At 49.2% G+C, this 23,986-nt stretch overlaps 1 protein-coding gene across 2 annotated transcripts; it reads left to right on the top strand.

Moving 5' to 3' along the window:
• Positions 1–11,553: 11,553 nt before the first annotated feature.
• On the top strand, positions 11,554–22,939 carry HPCAL4 (hippocalcin like 4). Of its 2 annotated transcripts, XM_049875940.1 has the most exons (5): positions 11,554–11,677; positions 11,812–11,917; positions 17,414–17,583; positions 17,679–17,894; positions 19,477–22,939. In XM_049875940.1, the coding sequence occupies exons 3-5, from the start codon at positions 17,422–17,424 to the stop codon at positions 19,672–19,674; spliced, it is 576 nt and encodes a 191-aa protein (XP_049731897.1). In that variant the 5' UTR covers positions 11,554–11,677; positions 11,812–11,917; positions 17,414–17,421; the 3' UTR covers positions 19,675–22,939. The 2 variants fall into 2 exon arrangements, with proteins under 2 accessions (XP_049731897.1, XP_049731896.1); XM_049875939.1 differs by lacking the exon at positions 11,812–11,917 and having other exon boundaries at positions 11,616–11,677.
• The last annotated feature ends 1,047 nt before the right edge of the window (positions 22,940–23,986 follow it).

Below are 23,986 nucleotides of genomic sequence, written 5' to 3'. Positions count from 1 at the left end.
CAGAAAGAGGGGAGCCATCCATCAACCCGACACCCACTCCAGACTGTTAGGTAAACAATAAATAAATGAGTTGCATTTGAGTCATTGTATATTTGGGTCTATTTGTTACAGCATCTTAGCCTTACAAAAAAACTAAAAGAGCACCTTAACAACCATAATTTACATTGTTATGTGAATATACTGTTTACTTGTGCCAGGCACTCTGCCACGCACTTTATCCTCTTGAATTCTCACACAACAAGTAGTTCCTATTATCATTCCCATTTACAGACTAGGAAACTAATTGCAGAGAGGTTAAGTAACTTGTCTAAGGTTTGTATAACTTGAAAGCCTATATGCATATATATATGTGTGTGTGTGTGTTATATACTATATGCCCTGGCGGCACTGTGATTAAGTGTGGTTCTTACCCCCCAGCTGCTCCACCAGAGAAAGGTGTGGCAGTCTGCTTCCTTAGATTTCAGCCTTGAAAACTCTATGGGGCCATTCTATTTTGTCCTATAGGGTCGCTCTGAGTCGGAATTGACTTGATGGCATGCAACAACGACAATATGTTCTCTATTTGCCCTCCGTTCTCTACCCTAATTTACTCAGCTCTGTGTCCCAGGAGGCTTACCTGTGAATTTCATCAATTAGACTTCCTTGGCCTCTGTCTTCCAGTTGAGTTTGTCCAATGGGAGACACAAGTAAGAGAATGGCACTTGGAAATAGAAAGAAGTCAAGGTATTTAGTCCACCCACTCCCAGTCTTTATGAGGCCATGCGTTGGTAATGGCTGTGTTGCTTTACAAAACGCCACGGCGCCTGTTGGAAGGCCATCTCCTACAACCACAGCTCTGCCTTGAGGCCAGGGGCAGTGTTGGCTCTCCACTGTTGCTAGTCCCTGGGTGATTAAAAATACCTTGTTGATTTCCCTCAACACTCTCCATACTTATGTAAATAGCCCCCTGGTTGAACTTTCTTCAATCATCCTTTTGAATGTGCTATCTGTTTCCTATAAGCTCCCAATAGTAAAACCTTCTGTGTGTTTTTATAAACTTTTGGAACCTCTGATGTTTTGCTACCCAGCATCTATTCACTCCTTTCTTGGTAGGAGCATCTACCTGACTTTGGGTGCACATGCTTTGGGAAGAGCTGACTTTATCATCCCGTTCTAGGGGTAGGCAAATGACTCAACCCTGGCCAAACAGACCCCTGCATCCTCTGTCTTCAGCGATTTATTCTGAGGTTAGCATGGGTTCTAAACAAGGTCAATGAGAGCCAGCCCAGGAATCTTGGCGGGCTACACTGGGGAAGAGAAGTTCTTCTCTGCAGGATTCCAACCTAAGAGTGTGTTGGCCTAGAGGTGTTGGCAGACATTTTACCTTCCTGCGGATCCTAGAATAAAGTCCCCCACACGTCTGTCATTTTGTCGTACTGTGGGAGCTTGCGTGTTGCTGTGATGCTGGAAGCTATGCCATCTGTATTCAAATATTGGCAGGGTCACCCATGGCAGACAGGTTTCAGCAGAACTTCCAGATTAAGATAGACTAGGAAGAAGGGCCTAGTGGTCTACTGCTGAAAAGCATTAGCCAGTGAAAACCTTATGAATACCAGTGGAACATTGTCTGATATAGTGGGGTTTTTTTTTTAGTGCTGGAAGACGAGCCCCTCAGGTTGGAAGGCACTCAAAAAGCTACTGGGGAAGAACTGCCTCCTCAAAGGAGAGTCTACCTTAATAACGTGGATGGAGTCAAGCTTTCAGGACCTTCATTCGCTGATGTGGCACTACTCAAAATGAGAAAAAACAGATGCAAATATCCATTAATAAAAGGAACTTGGAATTGTACAAAGTATGAATCTAGGAAAATTGGAAATCGTAAAAAATGAAATGGAACACATAAACATCAATATCCTAGGCATTAGTGAGCCGAAATGGACTGGTTTTGGCCATTTTGAATCGGACAGTCATATGGTCTACTATGCTGGGAATGACAACTTGAAGAGGTATGGCGTTGCATTCCTCACCAAAAAGAACATTTCAAGATCTATCCTGCAGTACAATGCTGTCAGTGATAGGATAGTATCCATACGCCTACAAGGAAGACCAGTTAATATGACTATTATTTAAATTTACCCACCAACCACTAGGGCCAAAAATGAAGAAATCGAAGATTTTTACCAACTTCTGCAGCCTGAAATTGATTGAACATGCAATCAGAATACATTGATAATTACTGGTGATTGGAATGCAAAAGTTGGAAACAAAGAAGAAGAATTTGTAGCTGGAAAATATGGCCTTGATGATAGAAACAATGCCGGAGATCCTATGACAGAATTTTACAAGGCCAACAACATCTTCATTGCAAATACCTTTTTTCAACAACATAAATGGTGACTATACATGTGGACCTTGCCAGATGGAATACAAAGGAATCAAATCAACTACATCTGTGGAAAGAGACAATGGAAAAGCTTGATATCATCAGTCAGAACAAGGCAGGGGCCAACCACAGAACAGACCATCAATTGCTCATATGCAAGTTGAAGTTGAAGTAGAAGAAAATTAGAACAGGTCCAAGAGAACGAAAGTATGACCTTGAGTATATCCCACCTGAATTTGGAGACCATCTCAAGAATAGACTTGACGGGTTGAGCACTAATAACTGAAGACCAGACGAGTTATTCAGGGACATCATTCATGAAGAAAGCAAGAGGTCATTAAAAAGACAGGAAAGAAAGAAAAGGCCAAAATGGATGTCAGAAGAGACTCTGAAACTTGTTCTTGAATGTCTAGTAGCTAAAGCAAATGAAAAAATTTATGAAGTAAAAGCTGAACAGAAGATTTCAAAGGGCAGCTCCAGAAGACAAAGTAAAGTATTATTATAATGACATGTGCAAAGACCTGAAGTTAGAAAACCAAAAAGGAAGAATATGCTTGGCATTTCTCAAGCTAAAAGAACCGAAGAAAAAGTTCAAGCCTCGAGTTGCAATATCGAAGGGTTCTATAGGGAAAATATTAAAAGACACAGGAAGCATCAAAAGAAGTTGAAAGGAATACACAGAGGCACTATATAAAAAAGAGTTGGTTGACATTCAACCATTTCAAGAAATAGCATATGATCAGGAACCGATGGTACTGAAGGAAGAGGTCCAAGCTGCACTGAAGGCATTGGCAAAAAACAAGGCTCCAGGAATTGACAGAATACTAATTGAGATGTTTCAACAAACAGATGCAGCACTGGAAGTGCTCACTTGTCTATGCCAAGAAATTTGTAAGACAGTTACCAGGCCAACGGACTGGAATAGATCCATACTTATTCCCAAGAAAGGTGATCCAACAGAATGCAGAAATTATTGAACAACGTCAATAACATCACATGCAAGTAAAATTTTGCTGAAGATAATTCAAAAGCAGCTGCAGCAGTACATGGACAGAGAAGTGCCAGAAATTCAAGCCAGATTCAGAAGAGAATGTGGAAGGAGAAATATTATCGCTGATGTCAGATGGATCCTGGCTGAACCCAGAGAATACCAGAAAGAGGTTTCCCTGTGTTTTATTAACTATGCTAAGGCATTCAATTGTGTGGATCACAACAAATTATGGATAACATTGCGAAGAATGGGAATCCCAGAACACTGAATTGTGCTCATGAGGAGCCTGTACATAGATCAAGAGGCAGTTATTCAAACAGAACAAGGGGATACTGCGTGGTTTAAAGCCAGGAAAGGTGTGTGTCCAGGTTGTATCTTTTCACCATATTTATTCAATTTGTATGCTGAGCAAATAATCCAAGAAGCTGGACTATAAGAAGAAGAGTGGGGCATCAGAATTGGAGGAAGACTCATTAACAATCTGTGATATGCAGATGACACAACCTTGCTTGCTGAAAGTCAAGAGGACTTGAAGCACTTACTAATGAAGATAAAAGACCACAGCCTTCAGTATGGATTACACCTCAACATAAAGAAAACAAAAATCCTCACAACTGGACCAATAAGCAACATTATGATAAACAGAGAAAAAATTAATGTTGTCAAGGATTTTGTTTTACTTGGATTCACAACCAATGCCCATGGAAGCAGCAGTCAAGAAATCAAGACTCATTGCATCGGCCAAGTCTGCTGCAAAAGACCTCTTTAAAGATGTCATCCTGAAGACTAAGGTCCGCCTGACCCAAGCCATGGTGTTTTCAGTCACCTTATAGCATGGGAAAGCTGGACAATGAATAAGGAAGACCAAAGAAGAATTGATGCCTTTGAATTGTGGTGTTGGTGAAGAATATTGAATGTTCTGTGGAGTGCCAAAAGAACAAACAAATCTTTTTTGGAAGAAGTACAGCCAAGATGCTCCTTAGAAGTGAGGATGGTGAGACTTCATCTCACATCCTTTGGACATGTTATCAGGAGGGATCAGTCCCTGGAGAAGGACATCTTACTTGGTAAAGTAGAAGATCAGCAAAAAAGAGGAAGACTCTCAACGAGATGGACTGACACATTGGCTGCAACAAGGGGCTCAATCATAACAATGATTGTGAGGATGACGAAGGAAGGACTGGGCATTCTTTCCTTCTGTAGTACATAGTGTCGCTGTGAGTTGGAACCAACTCAACAGCACCTAACAACAACAACGACAGGAATAAAGGAGCGTCCAGGTGGTGCAAACGTTTAAGCACTTGGCTACTAACCAAAAGGTTGGCAGTTTGAACCTACCCAGAGGTGCCTTGGAAAAAAGGCCTAGCAATCTGCTTCCAAAATGTCACAGCCGTGAAAACCCTATAGAGCACGGCTCTACTCTGATGCACATGGGGCTGCTGTAAGTCATAACTGACTCTCTGACAACTTTTTTTTTTTAAGAATGAAGCCAATACTTAGTGCCTGGTGTCTTAAAAGTTTGCAAGCGGCCATCCAAGGTACAACAATTAGTCTCTATTCACCGGAGAAATACAGGAAGAAGGAGAGTCAGGAATAGGAGGAGGAAATGGAATGTGTGGCTCATTGTCTCCATGAACAACTGCTCCCTTTGCCATGAGACCAGAAGAACTGGATAGTGCCCGGCTACAATTATTAAACATTTTGACCAAAGATTCTATAGAAGAATCCTAATCAAAAGGGGGAAAATGCAGAACACAATTTCAAATTTTCATGGACTCCAGATTTTCTGGAGCCATAGAGGTTGGATGAATCTCTGAAACTATTGCCCTGAAATCATGTTTAAACCTTAAACAAAAAATATCCCCTGGAGTCTTCTTAAAACCAAACAATAGTTTAGCTTAACTAGTAAAGAATGTCTGCCTTGAACACTGTGCTCTTTTAAGGTCTGTCTATATGGGATGAGGAAACCCTGGTGGCATAATGGTTAAGCGTTACAGCTGCTAACCAAAAGGTCAGCAGTTTGAATCCACCAAGCACTCCTTGGAAACTCTATGGAGCAGTTCTACTCTGTCCTATAGGGTTGTTATGAGTTGGAATCGACTAGACGGCTGTAGGTTTTTGTTTTTTTATGGAATGAAATTGACAACAGCAAGTAGAAAACTTAGACAGGAAGCTTAGAGGGCAGTGAGTTTATGTTAATGGGGGAGAAATAACTCAGAAAAGGAAAGTGAGAATGGTTGCACAACACGAAGAATGTAATCAATGTCACTGAATTGTACATGTAGAAATTGTTGGACTGATGTATGTTCTGCTGTGTATATTCTCAACAACAAAAATAAAATAATTAAAAAAAAAAAAAGGAAGCAGCATTCAGGAGAGCAAAGCAAAGCCCCGGAGAGAAGTCAGATATTAATCACATTGTTTAAGCCCTGAGTCCAGCCATCCATAAAGTTCAAGCTACTCTTGTTTCTTCCCTTACTGGAGCCATTACATTCTCTTTCTGCCTAACACATTGTGGGCTAGATTTTCAGTCACTTGCAACAATGACTCCTAACTGATAGAGAAATACACAAAACTTATGTGTGTTCTCTGCAAGCAAACAGAAAGCACTTCTAGATAACTTATGGAAAAAGGAAACTGGGGGGAGGGATGTAGGGTGGCTCACAGAATCAAAGGAAAGGCAGAAGCTGGTCTTGGAAAGAGCATGTTCCACAGTGGTCCCTAGGGACTCAGGTAGCAGGAGCAAATGCATAGTGCCATCAGGGCACTGTCCTGGAATAAACCAACGCTAGCTCTCCACCATCCTTTGGTCACTCTACTCAAGATTCAGATTAGTTTAGGAGAAAGTGTCCATTTAGCCTTACTTGAGTCATATGTCCAACCCTTGTCCAAGGTAAGGCAGAACAGTTGGATTGAGAGTCTCAACAAGACTGTACACAATAGGAGCTGGGTAATTCCCCCAAACTAAATCTGTTCTAAGCACTTTGTATACATTAACTGATTTTAATCCTCAGAGTAGCCCTAAGACGTAAGTACAGTTATTATCATTCCTGTTATACAGATGAGGAAACTGAGACACCGAGAGGCTAAGTAATTCGCCCTCGGTCATACAGCTGTCAAGTGATAGAGCTGTGTACAAACACATGAAATCTGGCTCCAGAGTCTGTGCACTTAACCCCCTACACTATAGGGTTGTCCAGCAGAAGGGGGAATGGATGCAGGTCCTCTGTAGTAGTTACCTTTCAAGGGAGGGGTTATGGAAAACTTCCACTCTCTATGTATAATTTTTCAGCAACTATTTTTTGTATGTATTAACATAGTTATGTATGGATGGATATGTATTAACAGGCAGAAAAAAAAAAGATTATAGAGAGATTCTTATTTTGGAATGTAAAAGAATCCTGCTTAGCCAATAGGGGAAAGGCAAGAAGCCCAACCGTGGTGATCTCACTCTTTTCCAGCCACGAGGAGACTGTGAAATATCTAGGACTCAGGGGGATTCCAGCTGTCAACAGGCTGCACTTGCTGAGATTGAGGAAACCCAGGGAGCCAGGAAGGCATTATCCATGATAAAAGGACTGTTGGGGACCAACTGGGAAAGGAATCTAGCACTCTGGTAAAGCAGATTGGAGTGGCCACTGCCTGCAGACCTCTGCCCTCACTGAAGTCCTGCTGGGTTCCATTCCTGTGTCCCCTTTTGGAGCCTCCCACACAGTCACCCTGTCCCTTCTTTCACACAACCTCCTCTACCCTCCTCGTTCTGCAGGGCCCACTCCGTCAACAACGTGGAAGAAGTGTTTGCCAAGGCTTCAAGCTTGAGAACAAGCAAGGTCACAACAAAGCCCCAGCACTCAAACCACCTTCCTCTGGCTTAGCCTTCAACTGCAGAACAGTGGAAACCCCAATTCGGTCCTGGATATTACCCCTTCCCAGGAACAGAGGTCAGTCAGTTAGACTTAGGTTTGAATCCCAGCACTGTCACTAACGGGCTGTGTTACAAGGCTCAAGTTGTATAACCACTCTGAGCATCTGTTCCACTACCATGAAATGAAGAGAGCAATTGTCGTTGTTAGCTGCTATCAAGTCAGGCCCAACTCATGGCAACCCATGCACAACAGACACTGGCTGGTCCTGTGCCATCCCCATAATTGGTTACGGATCCAATTGTTGTGGTCCATGGGGCTTTCTTGGCTGATTTTTGGACGTAGATTGCCAGGCCTTTCTTCCTGGTCTTAGTCTGGAAGATCTGATGAAACCTGTTCAGCATCAAAGCAACATGCAAGCCTCCACTGACAGAGGGGTGGTGGCTACGCATGAGGAGTATTGGTTGGGAATGGAGCCCGAATCTCTCACATGGGAGGCATGGATTCTGCCACTGGACCATCAATGCCTCTCTGAATATAACAATAAACAAGCAAACAAACAAATCCTGTTGCCGTTGAGTCTATTCCGACTCATGTCGATCCCATGACATTACAGAGTAGAACTGCTCGATAGGGTTTTCTTGACTGTAATCTTTACGGAAGCAGATCGCCAGGTCTTTCCTCCACAGTGCTGCAGGATAGGTTCCAAACCTCCAACCTTTAGCTTAGTAGTCGAGTGCGAACCATTTGCACTACCCAGGGACCTTGAAGATAAAAATACTGGGGCTGAAAATCAGCCGCTATGCACCAGTACAGCTGAACTGGTTGTTAAAACATGGAAATACTTCAACATTGATTGGTAAGTAGATAGCCATAGCCCTGAGCCCCTCATCACCCTAACTTCTCCCCTGCCCGTGCCCCCATCCCTTGATCTAGTCACTAAAGTGTTAACTCTTGGCAGAACAGAGAGCTAATAAGATCTTGATTCAGCACTAAGGCCAGCATCCATTCTGATTGGTAATGCTCGTGCCTTAACAGGTTGCTAGATATTTTAATATTACCCTGACAGTGGTCATCTTTGGGATTACGTGAGATGGTGTAGATAAAGACCTGGGCTAGTACATAGTGCAGCAACTCGGTCAATGTCAGCTGTGACTGCTTTAAACATTAAACCTTGTGTCAGAGGCAGGAGCAAGATCAGTATCTCAGACTCTAGTATTAGAAGCAGATGAAGGTAGGTTATGACTGGGAGTTCAGGAATAGTGCAGGGGTGCAGGGAGCCTCCAAGATGACTCATGGATCAGGCTGCACAGGTGGTCCTGCCTGGTTTAAAGGTCCAGAGCAAGCACAATGTATCCTGCTTCACCAACTGCCCCTTGCCTTCCTTCCCATCTAACCTGCCTGGATCTTATGCTTGATTCCAGGGCTGGGGAATGGGGGTGGCCAGGAGGAGTCACACACTGGCCCCCTTATAGCTGAGCTATGGGGTCACTATGAGTCGGAATCAGCTTGATGGCAATGGGTTCTTGTTCTTTCTACTGCTGCTCCTGGAACCCTATGTCTTAGTGGACTCTGAGATAGAGAAGCTGCTCCCAGGAGGCTGGGCTTTGCCTTTCAAAAGCACTGGGGGATCAGAAGCGAATATTCCAACCCAAGGTCCTTTTCCTTAAGGACCTGAAGGGCCTAGTTACAGGCAGTATTGTGTGCTGGCTAGGAGTGTGAGCTCTGGAGCCAGACTGCTTGTGTTCAAATCCTAGTTCTACAGCTTTACTAGGTATGTGAACTTGGGCCAGTCACTTAATTGTTCTGTGCCTCATTTCCTTATCTGTTACATGGCACTAATAATAGTACCTACCTCATAGAGTTCTTATGAGGAATAAATTAAGTAATAGGTATAAAGTGCTGGAATAGCACCTGACACAAAGTAAGCTCCCAATAAAACAAAACACCAAGCCCATTGCCATTGAGTTGATTCCAAGTCATGGCAACCTCACGTGTTACACAGTAGAACTGAGCTCCATAGGGTTTTCTTGGCTGTAATCTTTACAGAAGCAGATAGCCAGGCCTTTCTTCTGGGGCACCACTGGGTGGGCTTGAATCTCCAGCCTTTTGATTAGTAATCAAGTGCAAACCATTTGTACTACTCAGGAATCTAAGCTTTCAATATATATCAGTTATATTTAAGTGGCTCACAGTGGAGCAGTCAGATTACAGATAGCTGCCAGGGAGTTGGCTCCTACTCATGGTGACCTTACGTACAACAGAATGAAATGAATGCTGCCCAATCTTGCATCAGCCTCAGGGTGGCCGGCATGTTCAGGTCATCATTACAGCTCAGGTGCCAACTCATCTCATCAAAGGTCTCCCTCGCCTTCACTGGCACTTCCCTTCACCAAACACAATGTCCTCCTCCAGTGATTGACCCCTCATGATGACAATTTCAAAACAAGTGAGTCGGACAGTGTTCTGCTGTGATCCATAAAGTTTTCAACTGGCTAATTTTTGGAAGTAGATCGCCAGGCCTTTCTTCCTAGTCTGCCCAGGATGACAAATGGCCTTTCTTCAGCCTCCTATTTGAAATTCTTCTGCTTTTCCTGTACCAGCTCCCACATTTTACAGACCAGAAGGGAGGTCCAGGGAGAGAAGGGTTTTGCCTACAATCACATGTAGGGTCATCTGTGGGGAAATGGACAAAGAAGAGACTCATTTTAGAACTTCAGGTTCTATTTCCAACTTCCCAGGCTGTCTCCCCAGTTCCTCATGCCTCAGATTATGGTTTTCTATGAGCAGGGATGTCTTCTTGCCGTCTCTGGGTCCCCAGAGCACAGAAGGTACCCAGGAAGTGGTAGAGTCAGCGCTTGCAGGCACCTATCCCCACCCTGTGAGTCACCCACCCATGGGGGCCAGGGATGCGCCTCCAAACTGGAGCCCCAGGTAGCTTGCACCCTGCTAAGGGCCCAGAGAGGAAATAGATTGCAGCGGATAGAATGGGCAGCAAAATCAGTGTAAGGGGGAGTATTACGGTTCCTAAAGAAGAGGGACGCCCCCTGCTTCCTCCTCTGCGAGCTTGGCCCGGGAGTTGCTGGGACCAGCCCCAGGAGCCTGACCCCACTCGCAGCAGGCCCACCTCCATCCTCCACCCCGCATGGCCCCGGCGGCCTCAAGGTTCACAACTCGGGCAGAAGCCCCGCCTCCTCGCCGCGGTCTTCGGTATCCCCGCTCCCATTCGACCACGCCCCAGACGCCCCGCCCCTTTGACAGATTCCCAGAAGCCCCTCCCCCGCACGTGGCCCAGCCCGGGGCTATCTGCTCCCCTTTGGCCCCCTGTTTACGGTGAAAGGGTGCCTTCCCACCTTCGGGAGCTCTCGGCTGCCGGTGCAGCCAGGACGGCCGGGGCGGGCTTTGGGGAGACCCCCAAGTGCAGGAGGAGGTGTCCCCCGAGCCCTGAAGCCTTCCAGACCCGCTCAGTGTAAACCGCCATAGGTTTGTGTCAACATCCGAGGCCGGAGACTGGCGGCGGCTGGGGACCGGCTCCGTCTGCGGGACGGAAAGACGGAAGGGTGGGGAATGGAGGGGTCCATGGAGTAGGCAGAGGGGTCCTTCTCGGGGAGAAACCGAGTGGCTGCTGGGGTCCTTGGACAACAGGGAGGTCCCGCCTGGGGAGAGATGGAAATTAGGGATTGCAGAGGTGGCGGAGGCAGTCCGGGGCCAGCGTGGGGCGAGGTGAGGGTGGGTCCTTCGCCGTTGATACTGCGCTCTCTGCGCCCACCCACCTTCCTCTCTGCTCCTCAGCTTGAGGGGAGTGGGTGTGTATGAGGAGCTGATGAGAAGGCGTGGGCAGCTAGACTATCCCAGCTCTTCCACCTCCCACCCAGCTATCAGCAGCTCCTTGTTGCCCTTCTTCAATTTCGGGTGGGACATGGGGGGGGGTCGCATCTTGTGACTCATCCCCTCTTCCACCCCCACCTCCGCTGGGGCCCAGTAAGGGAAGGCTTAGAGACTTGGCTGTGACTCTCCTGTTTCCATAGCAACGGCGCGGTTGTATCTGCGAACCCGTTTCAATCGTTGGCACTTTTCACCCCAGACTGCACCCGGGGTCTGAGCCTCAGGGCGGCCGTGCACACCGGGGTACAGCCCTCCCCCTTCCTCTCGAGGCCCGGAAGGTCAGCGCTGGCGGGCGGGGCGCGCTTCTCCAGCCAGGCCTCGCTGGCTACCCATCCCCACCTGAAACCCCTCCTGTCACTCGGCCTCAGCCGAGCCAATCAACGCCCAACTTGCCCGAGATGAGGCGGGCCTTATGCAAATCGTGTCGCTTCTGAGAAGCACATAGTGATACAAGAGCTGGGAGGCGGCTCCAGCGCGAACCTAGGAGAGCCCAGCCGACAGCTCCCCCGGGCCAGTCTCCGTCCCCGCTGCCGGCCAAGGCTCGGAGCCTTCCAGCGACCCGTTGAGCGGCCTCAGGTAACGTGGGTGGGGCAGGACCTCTGAGGCACCCCTCGGGGCCGAACCCCTTGCCCCCTCCCCCTCCACTACCTCTTCCCATCCTCATCTCGAGACCCCTCTGATTCACCTCCCTGTCCCTGGTTCCCCCATAGGCGTCAGCACCTGGAGGGCCCGCCCCTGGGCAGGGGGCCCCCACCTCAGTCCAGGCCTCAAGGGTCCCAGGAAGGGAGGCAGAGCTGCCCCCTTATCCCAGCTCAGGTAAGAACAACCATTGCTCTGGCCCTGAACGTGTGCACACATACACACACACACCTGGGGATGTGGTGTCTCTGGTGCTAGAGGGAGCACCAATTACCATTCCTCCATTGCTTTGTCGATGGATGGTCTCCCAGCCCCATGGCAATGTCCCACCCCCACCAATAGCCCCCAACCACACCACCCAGCCCCACTGACAGCTCACCAAACTTCACACCACAGGGCCCCTGCCTCCAAAGACAGCCTCCACCTCCATAAGAGCCCACTCCCACCTCACACTGTCCCCTTGGACTGTCCCCACTTTCCACCCCTCAAATTGACAGAGCTCATAGCATATGTGAGGGAGGAAAATTCCCCCCACCCCCCAGTCTCCCTCCTTATAAACACGCTCTCTCAGCAGTCCCTCCCCATGGCCCTAGTGAGGCAAAGTCCTGTGTTTGGCCTCTTTTGCCTTGACTGGAGGTTGAGTCAGGGACATCACCTCCAGCAGACCACCCACACCCTCTCAGTCGCTACTGCCAAGGCTCCATTCCCCTCACCCCTCACAGCCAAAGCACCAAGTCTTCTCATTCTACCTCTCAGATATCTTTCTCATTTGTATCCTCTCTGATCTTCTTAGGCCCAGTGCCTTCCCCTCTTTCATCTTCCCACTGGCCCTGTGGGACCATGCCAAAGCTCCATGTGAACCATGTCACTTCTTTCCCTAAGGTGGCCTGAACCTGGAGGGCAGAGCTGGGTTCAGATTTTGCCTTTGCCCCAACTTGCTGTTTGACTTTGGCCAAATCACTTCCTTCTGATCCGTCCCAGGACAGGGGGATGGATTGGATGAGATAGTCTTTAACAATCCTCCACACTGACGTGCTCTGGTTCTGTCACAGATTGTGGGGAAACTGGACTCTTTCACTCTTTCTCTGAACCATTAGAACCTTTCAGAGAGAAGGTCCGAGGGCTTCAGTCCTCACTGAGGGGACATTACTTCTTACCCAGGCCACCTCTGCCCACACACTTTCCAAAACCCCACCATCAAGAGTGCCTCTTAGACCACAAGCCCACCCTGGCATGGACAGCCCTGAGATGGGTGTGGTCAACAGAGCCTACTCTTTGTTTAACATGGGCTGCCTCTCATTAGTTAGGAGAGGGAGAAGTCCTGCCCAGTTGAAACCCAAAGGCCCTGGCTGCTGTTGCTTCTATTGCTGCTGCTTGGAGAAGAGCAAGAGGAGGAAGGAGAAAATCTCCTGACCAGGGAGCTGTTGTCACCATGGCAACTGCCTCAGCACCCGCTCCTCTGAAGCTGGCAAGGGTGTTGGATTATTGCCTTCTGCAGCCCCTCCCACCCTCACTGCCACCTCCCCATTCTAAGCCCACAACCCTGGAAGAAGCCTCTGAGCACAGAGGGGACACTGGCTTTGTGCATGGGGCAGTGCTAGCTCCTTCACGGCTGGAGGGCAGCCCTCTAGAGTTAAGCAGAAGAGTCTACCCATGTTCGGCAGGGCCAGATCTCCAAAGAAAATGCCCCAGCTGGGTCCTGGCCTTCCTTTGCTGCTGCTGAGCTCTAGTTGACCTTAGATGAACCCTTCCTTTCTTGGGTCTGGGTTCCGTTGTCTCCAGGGTGAGTGTGATGGCGGGAGAACACAAATAAATAAAACAGCCTGACTAAGTTTCAAAGAGGAAAGAGGGGGTCCTGCCCCTCTCATGTAATCCACCAAAGGCTTTGCTCCAGGCACTGCCTTTAGGTCTCTGCAGGGCAGTTCTGTGCAGCCACAGAGAGCAGAGCTAAAACCAGTGATGGGGAGCTATAAGAGGGCAAACTTAGGAACAAAGGGGAAAGGGCTTTGCACACTGTCCAAATTGCTCAGAAGTGGACTAGGCCATATTGGGAGGGGATAAGCTCCTTGACATTGAGCAAAAAGGTCTGGGAACTTTTTCTGGCTCAGGCAAGTGTTTAATCCAAACCAAACCAAATCAGGCTCCATCTTGTAATTCTAGAGCAGCACCAGGTGAGAGTCAGAGACTCCTGAAGTCTACACACTGGTGGTGGCCGGACTCCATGGCCTCACAGGGTCTATTCATGCCTAAGTGCTGAGCCCGTGCAGCTGGCTGGGAGAAGCTGATCCGAAGGAACTGGGCTTCAGCCAGGCCCTCAAGGCTTATTATAGCCTGCATCACCCTGGGTACAGAAGCAACTAAATGAATAGGTGAGGTAGGTTCCAGCTGTGAGAAGCCTAACTCGAAAGGAGTGTGGGGGTTGTGAGGGGAGCAATGGGTGGTGAGGCTTGACAGGTGGACACCTTGAGGCGAGATTCTAGATGATCTTGGAGTTTGAAGGAGGCCCATGGGCATGGCCGCCTCTAGCCTATATTATACTTCCATGCAAAACTGGAGCAGAAGAATCAGAGGAAAAGCACTATCTGTGAGGCAGTTGTAGTCCATGGTACATGCCATGGCAAACAGCTGGATTTCAGCCCCCTGGCCACGGGGAGAGAGAGCACATAGAGAAAGTGCCAGGAGTACTTCAAAAGAAGAAATGTCAGCATCTGATGGCAAGTTGGACCTAGGGGAAAGGGAGAGGGAAAAAGTGAAGGTTGCTAAGATGGAGTTTCCTCCCGTAGGAGGATGGAGGGAAGGAAGGGGCAATGGAGAAAGAAGGACCAGCACAGGCTGAGGATGAGTCTGATTGTATACATGCTGAGTCAGAGGTGCTGGTGGGCTACACCTAAAGGTGGATATTTCCTGGGTGTCAGAGACCCTGGCCTGGAGCTCAGGCAAGATGGTCCCACTAAGACCAAGAGGGAAATCAAAGCTGTGGTTTTCCCAGAAGGCACGTGGAAGTGAGGAAGCTGTCTGCTGGACAATAGTACCCATGATTTGGAGAGGGAGGTCCAGGCAGGTGGGATGGACTCAACCTAGGTGCTCATCTGGAAGGGTCCACTGACCTACTTAGTAACCCTGAGTCAGTTCTCTCCTCCCTCTGGGTTTCAGCTTTCACTAAAATAAGGGGATGATTCTGAAGGGCCACGCTGGATCTAAGAGCAGTAGAGGGAATGAGAGAAATGAAGGAAGCAGTGTAGTCCTCAGTGGGCCTGGAGCCAGATGGGGGCAGGAAGCAGGTGAGGTCCCAGGAGACAGAGAATTGTGAGGGAGGCAGCACAGGGCAGGGAGGAGAGAAGGGGCAGAAGACCCACACAGACATCATGACACACACAAAAGCATGTTCACTCTGACAGATTTGCAGTCTCATACATTGACACCCTCCCACACACTGGATAGTCCTCACGCAGACACCCAGGCACATAGGAGAGAGTGGGAAGGGGCTCTGCCTCTGCCTCTGCCTCTGCCCATCAGACACCTCAGCCCCTGGGTTCTCCAGCTTCCTTGACTATACTCTGGACCTTCGGTATCCTTTGGACTTGGGGAGGGGGAGCTGGGGATGGAGCCTGCCTCTTTCTGTCTATTTCCAAAGGCATCCTTGACTCTGGCCCCAGTGCAGCCAGATTCTTAGAAATGGCATGCCTCCCTCTCCCCATCTTCTCCTGGTGGCATATAGGTGTTCTCATCCTCTGATGGTAGTAGGTGGGGGAGGATGTTGCTGCCCCCACTTTTCCTTGATTTTCCTTGCGGCTTAGTGGTGGAACCTCAGGCCCAGAGGTATTCTGTAACTAGCTTGAGGTCACCCAGCAAGGGAGGAGGGCATGGGACAGGCCGACCTCAGACCCGGTTGTTTAGGGCACCCCCCAGCAGTAAGAATCAGAATCTGAACTGGTATGGTGTGGGCTATGGAAGTGGAATTCCTTCTACCAGCTGAGGGCTTGCTTTTTCAGAGCACCTTGAGGACAGGCTACCTTGGGGTGGGGGACCTGTCTCCCTTCCAAAGAGGCTCCAAGCAGGCCAAAGACACCTCCCAGGCCGGGTCCTAGGAACCAGGTTCTGGAGGGACATTCCTACCATGGAGGGCAGATATGAGTGTCTACCCAGTCTTCAGGGCCTGGATGGGGAGGGGGCCTCACTCTGGGCAGGCTTCTGGGAGAGGGTCTGTACTGTCCTCTGCAAACACTTCCCCTGGCACAGGCCACTGGAGGGACTCACGTTCCAGACTCTGGGACAGACTCTTCATCCTCCCCACACCTGCTCCTCAGCAATAACACCTCCATTCACTTGGCCCAAGCCTGAGAGTCTGTCTCAACTCCTCTGTCCCTCTTGCCTCACATCTAGTCAGTCACCAAGTCCTGCCAATGCCACCTCCTAACATCTCTCAGTCCATCCACATCTCTGTACAACCCCTACCCTAGTTTAAGCCTCATCATCTCTCACAGGGACCGTGCAGGGGGCCCCCTCCCTACTGTCCTTACTGGCCCCCAGCCCCAGGTCATCTTGCACTGTAGCCAAAGGAAAAATTTAAAACATAAGGTTTCTGGGTCCCTGGCACCTAGTTCAGGACCTGACATACTGTAGGCACTCTATGTTTTTGGAATGAATGCTGTCTTCCTAGTTTTAAAAACTTCCAAGAGCTTCTGTCCAGTATGGGAAAAGTCCAAAGCATGGATTGAAGGCCCTTTATAATCAGCCTCTTTGACCTGATTATGAGTTATTGAAGGTCTGTTTTATCTCCGCCACCAGCACACAGTCAGTCTCCATAAATGCTTGGGGAATGAATGAACTAATGAAAAGCAGAATGTAATCAGGCTCATCAATGCTACAGGCTAAGATTTCTATTTGTACCGAGGAAGGAGGGAGAGAAGCTTCCTGCTGAGGTGGACCGGGAAGGCCTTGAGGAAGGACTTGGGCAACAGTGCCAGAGGGCACATGATGAACCTGCCCCAGGTCCCTGGTGGGAGGAGGGGAGCCTGCAGAGGCAGGTGGGGGCAGAGTGTGGAAAGCCTTGAATAGCAAGGGAAAGAGTTAAGGCTTATTCTGTGCAAGTGGAGAGCTATGGAAGGTGTACACAGAAGAGGAAAGGATGAAGATTGTGGCATGCACATGGGTCAATGAGAGGAGAGCTGAGACCTGGAAGTTGGAGACCTTGGGAACCGGGAGAGGGAGCCTGCTATGAGGAGAGAGGAGGGGTCTGCTGTGGGAAGGTTAGCCCATGAGGAGCACAGGGTGTGGTGGGAGAAGGAGCCTGCTGTGGAGAGAGGAGGTCCTGTTCTGAGGAATGTAATGAAGGGAAGGGACTGTGTGTGTGTGTGTGTGTGTGTGTGTGTGTGTGTGTGTGTGTGTTTGGGGGGGTGGGGTGGAGGGAGGGAGCTCCTTCTGAGGGAAGGTGGGCCCTCCTATGGAAGGGGGTGTGGAGAAGGACAGAGCCCAGCTGTGGGAAGGTAGGGCTTGTTTGGGATAATGCTGAGAGGAGGGGACCCTGCTGTGGAAGGAGGGATCCTGGCTGGGGGAAGGGGGAGCTTGTTATGGGAGGGATGTGAGGCGAGGAGACTCTTGTGGAGAAAGGCGACCCTGTCATACGGGGACTTTGTGTCCTGCACTACCACAAGGGAGCCCCTTGTCCCCCAGGCCCTGCCATGGGGAAGACCAACAGCAAGCTGGCCCCAGAGGTGCTGGAGGACCTGGTTCAGAACACGGAGTTCAGCGAGCAGGAGCTGAAGCAGTGGTACAAGGGCTTCCTGAAGGACTGCCCCAGCGGCATCCTCAACCTGGAGGAGTTCCAGCAGCTCTACATCAAGGTGGGTGGCCAGGGCAGGGCGGGGGCGGGGCCCGGAGCGCGGGGGTACAGGGCATGGCCGGCCAGGCGCCCCAAGCTCTCCTTCCTCCACCTCAGTTCTTCCCCTACGGCGACGCCTCCAAGTTCGCGCAGCACGCTTTCCGCACCTTCGACAAGAACGGCGATGGTACCATCGACTTCCGGGAGTTCATCTGCGCCCTTTCGGTCACCTCCCGCGGCAGCTTCGAGCAGAAACTCAACTGGGCATTTGAGATGTATGACCTGGACGGCGACGGACGCATTACGCGCCTTGAGATGCTGGAGATAATCGAGGTGGGCTGGGGCTGACCCGAGAGGCTGCGGGGTAGGGGAGGGCGCCCCTGCCTTCTCGGTCAGTCGACCCTTCACTGTCGCTGCCCTCTCCAGGCTCAGGAGCCAGCCTCCTCCCTGAACCCCAGCTCTCCCCCAGCCGGCCTCCCAGGATCCTATTGCTAATTAGCATGGATCGGGCACTCAGTGCAGGCTAGGCCCTGTGCTAAGTGCTTTACCTAACAGCCCTCTGGGGGCAGTACTGTTAGAAACCCCATTCTACAGGTGAGAAGACTGACGCACACGTCACACGGCTAGCAGGTGGTAGAACCATGATTAAAATCCAGAGAGTCTTACCCCAGAGCCTTATTGAGTGCCTGCCACAGGCAGTATTCAAAGTTCCTGCTTTCACGGGACTTTCCTTCTAGTGAGAAATTTTTTCAAAAAGCTAACTGGGTAGATGTTTAGGGGAAGAGAGTTCCATGCAGAGGGAACAATACATGGAAAGATGCTGAGACTAGATTGTGTGTGCAGTGTTCAAGGAGTGGCTGGGAGACCAGGTATGTGGGAGCGTGGTAGGAGTGTAGTCTGACAGGAGCCCGGAGCCCAGTCTCTTAATGTCTGTCTTAGCTACTTAGTGCGGCCCTAACAGAAATACCACAAAGGGATGGCTCTAGAGAACAGGAATGTATTTTCTCAGTTCTGGAGGCTGAAAGGCCAAACCAGAGTTTCAGTTGTGTCAATGCTTTCTGTGAGCCTCTCTTTTAGCTTCTGGTGTCTGCCAGTCATCCTTGGCGTCTGTCTTTCCCCTGAGTGTGTCTCTGTGTCTGTTCTGCTCTTTTTATAACTCAAAAGTCACTAGGTTTAGGATTCACCCTACACTGGCATGACCTCATTAATATAACAAAAGAAAACCACTCTTTCCAAACAGGATTACATCCACAGGTACAAGGGTTAAGATTTCAATGCCTGTGTTGGTGAGACGCAATTCAATCCATAACAGTGGTTTCATAGGCTGAGGCAGAGACTTTGGCTTTATTCCGAGTGAGGTGGGAAGCCATTAGAGGAACTTCTTTATTCTCTGTGTGGATAATAGACCATGGTGGGAGATGAGGACTGGAAGGAGCAGAGAGACCAGTTAGGACGCTTCTACATCAGTTGAGTCAAGAGCTGATGGAAACTACAATATGGAGGAGCCATGGAAGTGGTAGGAAATACCTCTGGACTCTACCTGGACCTTCCAAGTATGGAATCTATTGCAAAATTAGGGCCGACAAGATTTGCTGAAGGATTGGATGTGGGATGGGGAGAAGGAGGGGAGTCAAGAATGGTGTCAAGGTCACTGGCTGTACAACTGGAAGAGTGGAGTTGCCATTTACTGAGTTAGGGAACGCTGGGGGAGGTGCAGGCAGGGAATGAAGAGTTGGTTTTAGACATGTTTAGTTTGAGATGCTCCCTAAGTACCCTGTCTTAATGACCATGCTTCACCTTCCAGTATCCTCACCATCCCCTAATATTCTCTCCGCCCACCTCCAGGCCTCCTTCATTTGCCTCCAGTCCTTCCTGCCCCTTGTGGGTGTTGACGCCTCCCTCCTCACCCCTCCAGGCTATCTACAAGATGGTGGGCACCGTGATCATGATGCGCATGAATCAGGACGGGCTCACACCCCAGCAACGTGTGGACAAGATCTTCAAGAAGATGGACCAGGATAAGGATGACCAGATTACGCTGGAGGAGTTCAAAGAGGCAGCCAAGAGCGACCCATCAATTGTGCTGCTGCTGCAGTGTGACATGCAGAAGTAGAGGCTGGTGAGGGGCAGGGCCCCTGGCCAGGAGGGTGTGACCTCTCTGGCTCATCCTTCCCCAGGGAGAGGGGCACTCCAGCCTCACTCCCTGGCCCACCACCCCTCTGTCCAAACCCTTCCTCCCCTCATTCAAGATCCTTGAGGGACTACCCCACCCTGCAAACGAGACAGGTCCTCAGGTACCCTGTCATCTAGTCCCACCCCCAGCTTTGGCCCAGAACCAACATTCACTGGGCATAGGGGAGTTGGTTTTTGCCCCAAGAGGCAGGGTTAAGGAGGGGGCCTGGGGTCCTGCTTTGAAGTCCTATTGATTCCTGGGATTGAGCTTTATAGGATGTGGTCCTGTGGGTCCCAAACAAAGGTCCAATTTGGACCTGTCCTTTTTTGAGAACTCAGAACCCTTAAAGGCAGTTTCTGTCTTGCCCCCTTGACTCTACCTGGTCCCTCTGGCCCCAGCCTTTGGGGTGTTCTTTTGGTCCTTTGTTCAGCTAGTGTATATTGGGCACCTGTTCCATGCCAGGCACCTCTAGGTGCTGAAAATATGGTGGTTTACAAGTCACATTCTGTACCCTCTTGAAGCTCATCAGATAGTGAGGCAATTTCCTGTGGTCGGTATCTCAGAGGGGGACTTGGAGAGCGCAGCTGAGCAGAGGGTGGGGTAAGGCTGGTTAGTGTGAGAGGAGTTATTAAATCTCCTTGCTCAGCTCTGAATAAAGCTGCAGCAGAATGAAATGAGCAGTGGTTGGAAGTTGAGGAGCCACGTAAGTGGGGAAGAGCAGATGTTTTGAGAAAAGTAGAAATTTAAGGAATACTTATTTTTTTAGTACCTTTAAAAGAGCTGAAGTCATTTTATTAGTTTAGAATGTTAAAATGTAGTCTATGTTAGTTGGTTTCTTAGGAAATGATTCAATGAATGTAGAAAATGTTAAGTTTCAGGGAATAAAGAGAGCTGAGGGAAAAAAAGGGGTAAAAATGCTGCCAAACTTAGCGAAGAACACTTGCCCCATTGTCCTCATCTGTCTCAGCTGTGAGCTGTCCCATTCAGCAGTTTCTGCTGCTTCTGCCGCACCCTTTTTATTGCCGGTTTCAATTCGGTGAACAACTCTGTATCGCTCACCTACTGTGTGTGGGGACTGACTTCAGAGACTTGAAAAAACAAGATCTGCCGAGAGTGAGACAAGTGTATTCCCCATATTTTGGTCATTCTTTTCTGGATTTGGTCTGGTTTTAAGGACGGGCTTATTCTTTCACTGCCACAGAAGGAGCTGGGAGAAGAGAACCACCTGGCCTCTGAAGGGATCCTCCTTTTAAATTTTCAGGCTATGTTTATGGACCAAATGCCTAAAAATGTGCTGGGCATGTTCCATTCGAAAGGCTTTTTCTAACCCTAAATCCTAAGTCTGCCAGGCGATTCATCACCTTCCAGGGATACTGACTTTGCTCTCGATTCTGGTTCCCTGAGCTGTACAGCTGCGTGCTGTGACTGCCAGAAAATTAACCTTGCTTCTTTCATCAAGTCTTTTACTTCCCTTTCTCCTCTACTTGTGATCAGAAGTTTGCTGTGCTGTGCAGTGACAGGTGATTTCCTCTCGAACCGCTGGCGAAAACAGTCTTGAAAACAGTCTTGAACATGGGTCAGCCAGGGTGGGAGTGGGGAATGATTTCTGAGTCATCATTGGGGGTGTTGGGGGAATTCTGGGTGCTCACCTGTCCTGCCTCTCTGCAGGTAGAAACTCTTGGGGATGCTGACCTTTGGTTCCAAGTTCTATTGGCTCTTCCTTCTTGCTGCCCTTGGAGGTAGCAGCTCCTGGCCAAGCAGCACCTTGCACTGCCTTTCCCACCATCTTCCTCCCTAAATGTTTTTGTCTTCTCCAAGCTGGTAGACAAGTCCTATCCATGAGGGTATGTTTGATCACTCCAGGCTTCTAGACACATACCCATGGGTGATATTTTCTGGTCAGGCCAAGACCTCATAGACATCCCAGCTATGTGAACACAAAATGCCAGGCCAGGAACTGGGCCTACCATCTTCTGATGGGAGGAGCCACAGGCAGGCCAGGCCTTGCTCCCACATGCTTCTGGGTACCCCAGGGCCTGTGTTCTCAGAAGTGCCTGTGGTAGAGCACTGGCCCTGCCTTGAGGAGAGAGGCAGGCCTCTTATCCCTCCCCAACTAAGAGAGACTTGCTATAAAACACAAGGTTAGCAGAGAATTAAATATGACTCACATAGACACGAAACTATACAGACAGTATGTATCCAAATTCTCCCTTAAGGTTCTGTATCTTCTTACAGCAACTCTGAATTGCAAAGTCCCTCCTCACAATCTGCCTTCTCACGATATTCTGTCCTCATTCATTCCTTTGGGCTGATCGATAAGCCCATTTTTTCTTATCTCCCAAAATCATTAGCAAGGGCTACTCCAGATGGCCACTCTCCGGTGAGCTATAGCCGGGATTATACAATTTACCTTTAAGTCAAACTTCAAGAAAAAGGAAGCATGTAAACTAAGGTACTTAATTCTTTCTTTTCTGACAATGGCAGAGCCCCCTAGAGGTAGGATATAGATAGAAAGAAAAAGAAAGGGAAAGAAAGAAAGGGTAAAAATAAGAGAATAAGCCGGGGTTTCTAGGCAGGTAGTAAGCTGACACGAAATATTTTTACACAGAAATTTATTAAGACAACAAATATTTCCTGAAGATCCACCCTGGGTGCAGCTTTGTGTTGACATTAGAGATCACTGTGGGGGCAAGAATGAACTTTTTACATATTTCATTCATCGTTCTTAAAAAAAAATAATCCATCCAACTATTGAAAAGTCTCAGAAAAATATGCAATTTTATTTCTGAAATTTACAGGGTTTTCTTTTTCCTTTGCCAGAGTGTGGGGGCAGGACCGGTCCTCCCAGGGTGTATGGCCCTTGCTGCTCTGTGGAGGCTGGTCAGGTCCAGGGCCTTCCAAGGAGCAGCAGGAGGAGGAGGCAGGGGGCTGGGTGGCAGAGGGAGGCCCTCCACCTCACCACAGTTTCTCCAGTCTAGAGCAGTTGCCCCAGCGCAGCCCCCGACCCCCTCCAGACGTGCTGCTTCTGGCTGTGCCTACAGTGACATCCTCACCGTTTGACCTTGTGCTGTGTGGTGTTTTGGGTTGTTTTTTTTCCCCACTGACAATGAATAAAAGGTGTGACTGTGCTGAGGGTTCCTACTCTTCCCCAACCTGGGATAGGGCTGAAGTGAGGAGAAACGGGCAAAAGAAGCCTGAGGGAGCTCGCCCAGTGGGGTTACTTCAGGAATCTCCTTGGGGTTGAGGTCTTTGTTGTAACAAGAACTCTGTGGTTACATGAAACAGAGACCCACTCTAGCTAGTTCAAAGAAATGGGGGAACTAAGATTACAATGGAATCTAAAGATGGAAAATCAAGAGTGGCTGGGCCTCAAGAGAACTGGAACGGGCAACTGGGCCTCTCCTTCCTCATATCTGGGCCTCACAGGCACTCATCTCCTTGGCAATATTTGTAGCTGGGCTTTTTCCCGTGGTTTATCTTCAGACTGGCTCTCTCTGCAGACCCACCATACACAAAGTGGCTGCATCCCAAACTCTGTCAAGACCCATCAGTGACTGACAACCCCCCTCTGTGTCTCTTAGTTCCAGTTCTCAAGCAAAAGAATCCTATTGGTTCAGCTTAGCTTTTGGCGGGGCTCCTTAGGTCAGATGCCTTCCCTCGGCCCAGTCATCTGTGGCCAAACTGGACCCCACTACGTAGCGCCTGTGGGCAAAGCAGTTCCCTCAGAAGGGAGCTAATGGCAGCAGGCATTGGGACTTAGTTTCTCCTGCTGTCCAGTGGAAGGACATCATGAGAGTCCGAATGAGTGGATAGTGGGCAGTGAGGAGAAAAGCCAAGAGCTTGTCCACGGGGCCCCTTTTGTACAAATTAGGAAAAGGTGCCCTCTATGAATGGAGGCAGCCCCATAAATATACTGCTAGATGGCATCTTTGGGCTAATAGAGAAAGATAGTCCTTCTGGACAAATCAGCCCTGTAGTGCTAAGGCACACAGCATGGCAATTCAAGCACAGGCTGAATTTCAGCCTCCATCTGCTTTACCACCCACAGGAGCCCTAAGACCCCTATGCTGGCCCCAATATGGTGGGAGTTGATGATGGAGCGTTCTCCTGAGAACACCCCCAACAGTCAGAACCGCACTAATTCCTGCAGGGAGTTGAGAGAAGTGGCAGCTGAAGGTGCCTGCTTCCTCTCGTGACGCCCAACTGCTTTTACAAGGGTTTCCTCAAGGACACTTGGAGGAGGCCGGTCCTG

Source organism: Elephas maximus, chromosome 3 (assembly GCF_024166365.1).
Source record: "Elephas maximus indicus isolate mEleMax1 chromosome 3, mEleMax1 primary haplotype, whole genome shotgun sequence".
Taxonomy (NCBI): domain Eukaryota; kingdom Metazoa; phylum Chordata; class Mammalia; order Proboscidea; family Elephantidae; genus Elephas; species Elephas maximus.
The sequence above is the reverse complement of the archived record's forward strand: the minus strand, read 5'-3'. Positions and strand labels throughout refer to the sequence as shown.

What these genes read in the sequence shown, in the direction of transcription:
- HPCAL4 (XM_049875940.1), top strand. Translation starts at nt 17,422, where the DNA reads ATGGGGAAGACCAACAGCAAGCTGGCCCCAGAGGTGCTGGAGGACCTG. An exon ending in TCCAGCAGCTCTACATCAAG is followed by an intron (nt 17,584 to 17,678) that starts GTGGGTGGCCAG and finishes CCTCCACCTCAG; the next exon opens with TTCTTCCCCTACGGCGACGC. An exon ending in AGATGCTGGAGATAATCGAG is followed by an intron (nt 17,895 to 19,476) that starts GTGGGCTGGGGC and finishes TCACCCCTCCAG; the next exon opens with GCTATCTACAAGATGGTGGG.